This window comes from Cicer arietinum, chromosome 5, assembly GCF_000331145.2.
Source record: "Cicer arietinum cultivar CDC Frontier isolate Library 1 chromosome 5, Cicar.CDCFrontier_v2.0, whole genome shotgun sequence".
In the NCBI taxonomy this organism is placed as follows: domain Eukaryota; kingdom Viridiplantae; phylum Streptophyta; class Magnoliopsida; order Fabales; family Fabaceae; genus Cicer; species Cicer arietinum.
The window spans coordinates 69864675-69874856 of NC_021164.2; the positions used below are offsets into that span (position 1 = coordinate 69864675).

The window sequence follows — 10182 nt, forward strand, 5'->3', positions numbered from 1 at the left end:
TTTATTTTTATTGTAAATAAAATATATATAATATTATATATATATATATATATATATATATATATATATATATATATATATATATTATATAACCATTTATTTGTTAAAATCATTGTTCCGTGCGGCTTCACGAGTTACAAACTAGTATATTATATATAGATCTTCCTCGTCAAGTAAGTTAAATAGACGAACACGTTTCTTAATTTGATTTTAAATTGATATGTATCAACAATTCGTGTCTAACACTGCAATTCATTACTTGGAAGTGGATCTTATACCATCCTATAAAATGTCTCAGGTCAAATATTTGGTCATCATCAAAATGTGTTTTGTACTCTATCTTATAAATAAGAGGTAATTAGGTTATTATCCGGTCAACAAAAATTAATATAATTATAACTTAATTATATTTTAAACATAGGATTGAGAGTTTAATATTATAGAATGAAATGTTAAAAAAAAATTGAAAAATTGTTATGTTTTAATTTTAGTTTTTAATCAAGTACATCAACTATATATTTAACTATTATTTTTATTTTTATTTTATTCTGAATAAAATATAATTTAATATTTTTGTTATAAGTTCTTGAGAGTAATTTTGTATTGAGAGTAATTTTGTTGCTGGGAGTATTAAGAGTAATTTTGTTGCTGTTGTGATTTTGTGAATGCTTAAGCAACTACAAAATCTACTTAAATTTTTAAGATTTTTGTGAGGGCTTTTGCAACCACAAAGAAAAACCAATTTCAATTTTTGTATTTGTGAGGGTTTTTTGGATCACTAATTTGTGAGGTTTTTTTCGGTCACAAAATATTTATAAAGTTGACAACAAATTAAGATTTTTCTTGTAGTGTATTTAACTATTATTTTTATTTATATTTTATTATGAATAAAATATAATTTAATATTTTTGTTATAAATGAACTTTTTTTTTGTTACTTTTATAATTTAATTTCCTTGACAATGTTAATTATATATATTGAGTTATAATAACGTCACTTTAAAACATTGGTTAACAGATTAAATAACTTGCAAGTTGATTTGATTTTTTTATTCAATTTAATGATTACACATTAAAAATTATAAAATGATCCGCCGAATTTTGATCGGTGGTTTACGATAACTGACACATGTGTATTTTTGTGATGAAATATATTTCGGTAAAAAATTTAGAAGAACAAATTTGATATATTTGAAACAACTTAAATCTTAAATATATGATATATTTCCACTAAAAATATATCTAAATGCTAAGTGTACTGTGCATACCGCCTTTTGATGCATTTCTAGTTAAAGCATGCCATAATTGTATTATACCGTGGGTAAATGCATGACATAATCTTTTTCTATAAAAATTAATGTGTATTTTATAATAAATACTTCGGATATTTTATCATTATATTCTATTTTTTGTTTTTTTAAATTAAAATATTCTATTCTCCATTTTATATATTAAATTACTCTACTTTTTGGACCAAGTAGGAGGTCGCAGTCCTAGAGTGTGTTTTTCACCTAGTTGTAGGTCGCTGGCCGGAGATGCGACCTCCCAAAGAAGTTTTTCATTTATTTCTTTTGCTCGTTTTAATTGAGATTTAGGTGTTTATATGTTAAAAAATAATTAAACTAATAAAAAATTATATTAAATAATATATTAATAAATAATAATAATAATTAATTATTATTAAAAATTATTATAATTAAAAATAACTAAAATTAAAAAAATAAATTATTATTGTTATTATTAAAAGTAATTAAAATTAAAAATAATAAATTATATTATAAATTTAAAAGAAAATACATTAAAAAAAATTACATTAATAACATGAAACAAAATTTATTAAATTAACGAAAAAAATACATCTTATTGATGTTCACCTAAATGACCTCCAGTTTCACATCTAGAATTTCGTCAAACTCGTCTAGCTGTTTGAACGAGTTGAGGTTCTTTCGGTTCATTCTGATCATTATCTTGAATGTAAGTTGTAGGTGGATTAGAACCCATTTTCCTTAAGAATGCTTACAATAATTCGAATAATGGGTGGCAAGATCTTCCATCAAAACATATGTTTTGTGTCCGACATATTTTACAAAATTTTGCAAGAGAGTTTAAGGATAATGCTTTGAAGAAAAAAGTTATTTCTATGAGTAATAATTTCATTCTTAATTTTTATAATTAGTGTAATTTTTAATAATTTAATTCCTAAATTATATACTATTGTTATTATTACTTTTAATAATAACAATAATAATTTACTATTTTAATTTTAACTATTTTTAATTATAACAATTTTTAATAATAATAATAATTATTATTTATTAATGTATTATTATTATTATTATTATTATTTATTAATGTATTATTTAATATAATTATATATTAATTTAATTATTTATTAACATATAAACACCTAAATTCCAATTAAAACGAGCAAAAAAAATTAAAAATTCTTTTAGGTGGTCGCATCTCTGACTAGCGTCAAACGGGGTAAAAAAAAAATTGCATTTACCTAGTCGCACCCGCGACCTCCTACTTGACCCAAAAAGTAGGGCAATTTAATATATAAAATTGAAAGTGGGATATATAAAAAATCCAAATACCTCAATGTGTATTTTATCATAATTAACCTAAAAAATTAGAATTGTCTGCAATACTAAGTTTAAGTAGTTAGAGACATTAGGTGATTTTGATTGTTGATGTAAAATTAAACGATTTAAATTATTCATTGATGAAATTATATATAAACAATTTTCGTTCTCGATTTTAAATTGTATTATTTTTAAATGTTGTAATGTTCTGCTGTAACTTCAGAACATGCAAATCTATTAATTATTCACACTTTTTATTTTATTTTATTTTTCTTCACTTTGGAGGGAGTGATTTAGGATCCATTTTTATTTTAAAATCGCTAATTTAAAATATTTTCTTTTGTCTTTATTATTTAAATAATTGATATATATATATATATATATATATATATATTAAACTTTGATGAATTTTGTGGAATGACTAATATTATATATATATATATATATATATATATATATTTAGTTCTATTTTTCATAGTTTCATCGTTTAAGTACAACATTATTTTTTATTTTTTATTTTAGTGAAGTGTATATTTGATTTAATTTAAAAGATTAATTTTAATCTAGTGCAAATTAAATCAATAATTTTGACGTATTCAATATTATAACTCTAAAAACATATATTTTAGATAGTTTAATGTTATCATATGTGTAGTTGAATGTTGTGAATTGAGGTGATAAAATGAATGGATTTGAATTGTAATTGATGGATTAAAATAATCCATTAATCAATTTACAATCCACTAAAATTTATTTAAAAAATCCAAATTCAATCAATCCATTAAAAATAAATATAAAAACGTCAAATTCATCCATTATCACATTTTAATGGATCCATCCAATCCACTTAATTATTTTTTTAATATTATAATAAATTATATACCTATAATAATAATCATCATTTTTATTTATTGTAGAAAAAATAATTAATAGTTTTTATTATTCCTAAGATTAATTTATTTATTATTTTTAAAAACCATTTTTTTTTAATATTTATAAAACTGGTTTTTTATATTATTTTAAATATAAAACTGTTTTAAATTTTAAAAGAATTTAAAATTACTATTTTTAAATACTGATAATATTTTTTATATTATTTTACAAAACATTTATTATTTTTATTATTTAAATAGGTAATTAATTTATTAATTAATATTAGGATAGTGGTTTGAGGCGGCGGCCACCACGGTGGTAAATAAAAGATGATGGTATGACTATGACACTTGATCACCATCCTATTTAATTAGGTTAAATTACATATATAATCTCTCAACTTAATTTTAATTAACGTTTTAATTATTTATATATATATTTTTTAAATTGGTCCTTTATTTTAATTTTAAGTGACAATTTAATATTTTATGTTTTAAAATGTCAACAATGTTATCATTTGTTTTACAAAAATTCAAAAAAAAAAAACCATCAAAATTTTCAAAAAAAAATCCATAAAATTAATAATCATCTTTAATATAATGCAAATTTCATCAAATCTATAACTCAAATATTCAAATAAACTCGTATTTTCATCTCCAACAACATCAAATAAAGAATGAAAATATGAGTTTATTTAAAAATTTAAGTTATGAATTTGATTAAATTTGCATTTTATTGAAGATGATAATGAATTTTAGGATGGTTGTTTGAAAATTTTGATGATTTTTTTAAATTTTTGTAACAAAAATGACAACATTGTTGACATTTTAAAACATAAAACATCTAATTGTCACTTAAAATTAAAAATAAAGGACCAACTCGAGAAAAACAAATATATAAAGGACTAAAATTAAGTTAATAGACCGCAAATGTAATTTAACCTTTAAATTAATAACTTATAAATTATTATTTTTAAATGTTTTTATTTCAGCAAAAGAAATGTTTTTTATAAAAGAAAATATTTTTTTTTAATAAAATGATGTTGTATAGTTAAATAAATCATTCTTTAATTTCTGTTTTTTTAAACAAAATAAAGATATTAGTAATAAAAATAATATTTAAAGATTCAGATTTTTCTAATAACGGTTTTGAAAATAATAAATTTTAAATCAGTTTTTAAAAACATTAAATAAAACTATTTTTGGAATTAATTAATTTTAAAATAATTAGCAAAATAATTTTTTAAATACTTTTATAATACCAAATATTTTTTGAAATTAATACAATATTTTTTAAAATATAATCTATTGAATTTTATTACATAAAATATGTAATCCATTAAATTTTGTAAACAAATAGATTTTATTGAATCCTTTAAAATTTATATTGAGCAATAGATAGATTAGATAGTTGATTGAACTAAATTAGCACCTCTAGTTTTAACTCTTTTAAATTATATTTTTTGTAATTGATATAATTTTTATAATATAAATAAATCAACCGCGTTGTTAGTAAAAAAATTAAAATACACGCAAGTAAAAGTTGGCCCAAGCACACTAACTACATAAATAATATTTGAAAATGACCTACTAGTCAAAATTTCGGTCAAAGATTTTCGGCTAACTTAGCACAAGACTACATAATTGTAATTGGATGGTTGATCAGTGATCACTTGGAATTCAAGAATATCTCTAAAATATTTCAGTCCATTTTAAACGCTGTTTTTAAAAAAAAATTACATACGATTAGTTATTTTCAACTGAAATTGTCCCTTAACCGATCAGAGATTATAAAATAATATTTTTTTATTTAAGTTGAAAATTGTATATTCAATTATCTCAAAATTGATTAATATAATAAGCGTATGAACGTTGAAAAACTTTGCCCAAAATGGTAGACGCTAGTAGACAGTGCCGTATGGTGCAGATTCGCCAACTTAATTGGACTTCATGAAATTTACTTGTTTTTGGTTTTGGGCTTAAAATGCTGACACAACGACGCCAAACTTGATTTTGGTTGGATTATTATTATTATGCATAAGGTGCAAACAATAGAAGTGTTAGGTTTGGTCAAATTTCACATTACAATTAACAAGTCCAGAGTCCCACAGGCTACTTGAATTATTTCCACTTCATTTCTTTTGTCTATTATTATAATTTTGATAAATTTTTAAGTGTATTATAAATATTTGAGTTCGTGAAATATTACGTTAATATGTTTATATTCTTAAAATTATGGTAATGAAAATATTAAAAAAAGTTGAGAAATGGAAAGAATGTTAACCTGGTGTCATTGTCATGCAAATGAGAAAATTTACATCCTGCCGCAGGAATCAACTGCTCCCACGCTACCATTCACCAAATTTCTCACTTTATATATGTTACGTAATTGATGCGTTCAAACTTCAAATACGAAAAATCAAACAACCGCTAGTACACCATTTTATTACTAATATTAACAATGTGTAATTCTTTCACAAATCTCTTTTAGGTCATTGTGTGTGTGAAGAGAAGAGAAACTATCTTTTATCTATTAGTGATGAAAAATTGTGTAATATCAATCACACGATTACACTTCTACACTGGAAATATATAAAAAAAATATTTCTTTAGTAGATGAATAGAGACTAACTTACTCATTATTATAAGACCCAACAAAACTCTCTACATTCACACACTAACATAATTTTTCACAAAACAATATTAGTTTCAATTAAAACAATAGTTATTATTTCACACAATTGAAATTATAACATATTCAAATATTTTGACGTCTAATTAATCTTAATATTACAAAATAAAATTGACTGCACTAGTCCACATTAACATAGTCCAACATAATAATGTAATAATATCAATAGAGTTGAATTTCTCAAAAGGAGTTAAGTTTCCGGATAATATTTGAATTTCAATCAAAAAATATTTATTTAATCCAACAATTATATAAATGCATTTTTATACTAATGGAATTTACTATTAAGACACATTGAGTTCATTTTAAATATATATATAGCAAATTAACACTAAATATCGATTTGCTTAATACGTAATAAGGTTTAGTTGTGATCTTCATAAGTTTAATTGAGTGAACCAAGAACAAATACACTATATATAAATCTTTACAAAATTAGTAGACTCATTCGATAAACTAATTTACAAAAAGTAAATGTATTATAGTGAAGATCAAATTACAACTAAAAAGTTATATTTATTTAATAACATCAATTAATATAAATATCTTTTAAATTTGTTAGATTAAAAAGTATCTCTATAAATTTTAATATTAATTTATAATTATTTATTATATTATTAATCCGCATTAAAATTAATATTATATATAATTAAAATTGATTTTAACGCATTATAATAACAACTAAAATTATTATAAATTTATGTCAATGATTATTACTAGCTAGTACTTTTCCCATGGTTTCCTGTGCATGAAAGTAGGGAGGTAATTTGCTCGCACTCTGCTTTTATCGAAACATAAATTGTGGGAATAAAAAATGATAATGACTATAGTTCTTTTTATTTTTTAGGGTTGAGTTTGAGAACAAAAAAGTTATTTAGGGTTGCTTTCGGTGCCATTATGACTCTGTAAACATAATGACTCCGATAAAAACAACATTCTCCACTCTCCCCCACGCTCAACGAAAAAAAGATAAATTTAAATTTGAAACACATCTTCCCACGAGGAAGTGAAAGAAAAGGCATAATAAGCCATGATGAGTACAAGGATCTTGCATTTTTCTCTATTGCTCATTTATATTATTTTACAAAAGTGAAAATGATCATGGGAATTGAAATACAAGACTCTTTGGTTGAACTATATGAATTAAAATAATATATTATTTGTTTTGATATATTTTTGTCGTATTTTATAAATAAATTTATATTGTTATAATAATTAAATTTTATTTTATAGATAAATTATTTAATTTTGTTTTGTTAATAATTTTTTGCATATTTAATTAATAAAAATATTATAATTTTAAAATATGAATTATACAACTTTCAATTTTTTTTTCAAACATTTAAATTATTAATAAATAGTTTTTGAATATTTTTTAACATTTTACTTTGTTTGTTAATAAAAAAAAAAAATCAATCTTTCATCTATATATATATATATATAAAAGACCTTATTGAAAATTCTTTTTATCCCTTTGGATAAGACTATCTTAAAATTTATAATATTATTAATTGTTTTTCATTAACACACTCATAATATTTTTTTTATAATTGACAATAGATATTATAATATAAATATTAGCGAATTTTCTCCTTTTAAAAATAAATTTATAAAACAATAACAATTATATTAACAATTTTATTATTATGATTACTTTGGTATGGTACAATGTTTAGAGACAAATGTAGTTGAATAAAATACAGGTAAAATATATTTTTAGGCGTGTATGAGTATAATTTTCCATGATGATTTATTAATTGAATCTGTGTCACCCCACGTTCTCCTCCCAGAGAAGCTTCCCCACTTCTCATCATAGGCATTTACTCCCCCCCTCCATCCAACACAAAATATCGACTCCCTCAGCACGTGCGACCCACTAAAATCAAATCTGTTTTCAATCATGTTGTGTCCACAATCCAACGGTCATCATCTATAGACAGTTGGCCAGTAGTAACGCACCCCACCATGTCCCCTCCCCACCACAATTCCCTCGTTGACCAAAGACTAAAAGCGTAACAAAAACAACAAAATACTATTAGTTAATGCAAAAAACAAGAAAGAAAAAGCAAGCATCTTACGTCACCCACCTTTGACTCTTCTTATGTTATCCCCTTCAATTCCCACATTTCACTTCACCTTTAAACAACACCCTCTTCTCTTTGTTCTCTCAACTCTCACTTTTGTTTTATTCCCTTTCTTTTTTCTCCACTAACTCCTTCATTCATACACCATGGTTAGAGAAAGAGTTGTTGATCTATGCATCACTGTTCCCACCTTCTTCAAATGTCCAATCTCACTCGATGTTATGAAATCCCCTGTTAGCCTCTGCACCGGAGTCACCTACGACCGTTCCAGCATCCAACGCTGGTTAGACGATGGTAATAACACTTGTCCTGCTACCATGCAGATTCTCCACACTAAGGATTTTGTTCCTAACCGCACTCTACATAGTCTCATCCAGATCTGGACCGACTCGGTTCACCACCGGGTCGACCCGCCCGTTTCACCTTCTGTCCTTTCTAAGGACCAAATCCTACAAGCCATCAACGAATTAGGCTCCTCCGGTTCTAACCGGTTCGGTTCAATTACAAAAACGGTTCGTTTCGCTCAAGATTCCGATCAGAACCGAGCGTTTCTCGCGAAATTAGACGGTTTCGTTCCTTTACTGGTTAGTTTTCTCGACAATGTCGACGGGAGCGTTGAATTTCTCGAACAAATCGTAACGGCGTTAGGTTTGGTTCTTGATAAAATCGAAGATCGCGAGGAGTTAAAAAACCATGTGTTGAAGGGAAAGAAACGGTTATGCTTAGATTCGATGCTTGTCGTTTTAAAACGAGGAAGCACCGATTCAAAAATCGCAACCGCTAGGGTTCTGAAATTCATCTCTCTCGACGCCGAGTCACAGCTTCTAATAGGGGAGAACGAAACTTTGATAACCGAATTGCTGAATTTAGCGACGCCGGAAAAGGATCCGAAGCTAATTGAAAATTGCCTAGCGTGTTTGGTGGCAATTTCAAAGCCGAAACGTAATAAACTGAAGCTGGTGAAAATTGGAGTAATTAAGAAGTTGTCGAAGTTACTGACGGAGTCTAACACGAGCGTGACGGTAGTGGAGAAGGCGTTGAAGCTAGTTGAAACGGCGTCGTCGACGAGCGAAGGGAGGAAGGAGATGTGCGAAGACGCGGCGTTTGTGGCGGCGATACTGAACAAGGTTCTGAAAGTTTCCAACGTGGCGACGGAACACGCGGTGACGACGCTGTGGAGTGTGTGTTATCTGTTTAGGGATCAGAAAGCGCAAGAAGCGGTTACGCAAGCGAATGGATTAACGAAGATATTGTTGATGATGCAGAGTAATTGTTCCCCTCAGGTTCGTCAAATGTGTACGGATTTGCTCAAGATTTTTCGGGTTAACTCTAAATCATGCCTTTCTTCGTATGAAACCAAGACCACGCATATCATGCCATTTTGATCCACTTTCAAAGAGGGAGACACTTAATTTACTAGTATTTTTTTTTCTTTATAAAAAAAAGGTTCTGTAAATGTAAATGTAAATGGAAGGAAATTTTGTTAGTCGATAGTCACACAAATGTAATAAAAGAAAATATTTGTTCTCAAAATTACGAATATCAGTCAAATATATTTAAATTTTGTTAACTATTAAATTAGATTGAATTCTCTTAACTTTTCTTTTTTTTGTTGTTGTTATATTTGTGGTTTTGGATCCAATAAAATTGATGACATGAAATTCTCTAGAACCATATGTTTAATAAAACCTCCCTAGTTAAAGGATTACGACAAAAAACCACTGAACGAATGAGTACATCGAAATCATCCCCAATTATTGTGTGCTCGGGGATACGTCAAATGCAGACTCATCGCATTCTGCAAACAACTCGCTACTCATTTCACCACATCCCAAAAACGACCCAATACGATTGCTACTTTGTAACTGACAGTATAAGGTAGGGACATTCCTTTACAAAATTATATTAAGCGGTTTAATTGTGAAATTGTCCTCGTTAACAAAGTAGGTG

General features: G+C 25.9%; 1 protein-coding gene across 1 annotated transcript; it reads left to right on the forward strand.

Moving 5' to 3' along the window:
- The first annotated feature begins 8273 nt into the window (after positions 1-8273).
- On the forward strand, positions 8274-9810 carry LOC101506434 (U-box domain-containing protein 27-like). The gene has a single exon (XM_004502855.4). It carries the CDS (start codon positions 8379-8381, stop codon positions 9615-9617), a length of 1239 nt encoding a protein of 412 aa, XP_004502912.1. The 5' UTR covers positions 8274-8378; the 3' UTR covers positions 9618-9810.
- Positions 9811-10182: the final 372 nt, after the last annotated feature.

Bases quoted from the DNA above. Each gene is read 5' to 3' on its own strand.
- LOC101506434 (XM_004502855.4), top strand. From the start codon at position 8,379: ATGGTTAGAGAAAGAGTTGTTGATCTATGCATCACTGTTCCCACCTTC.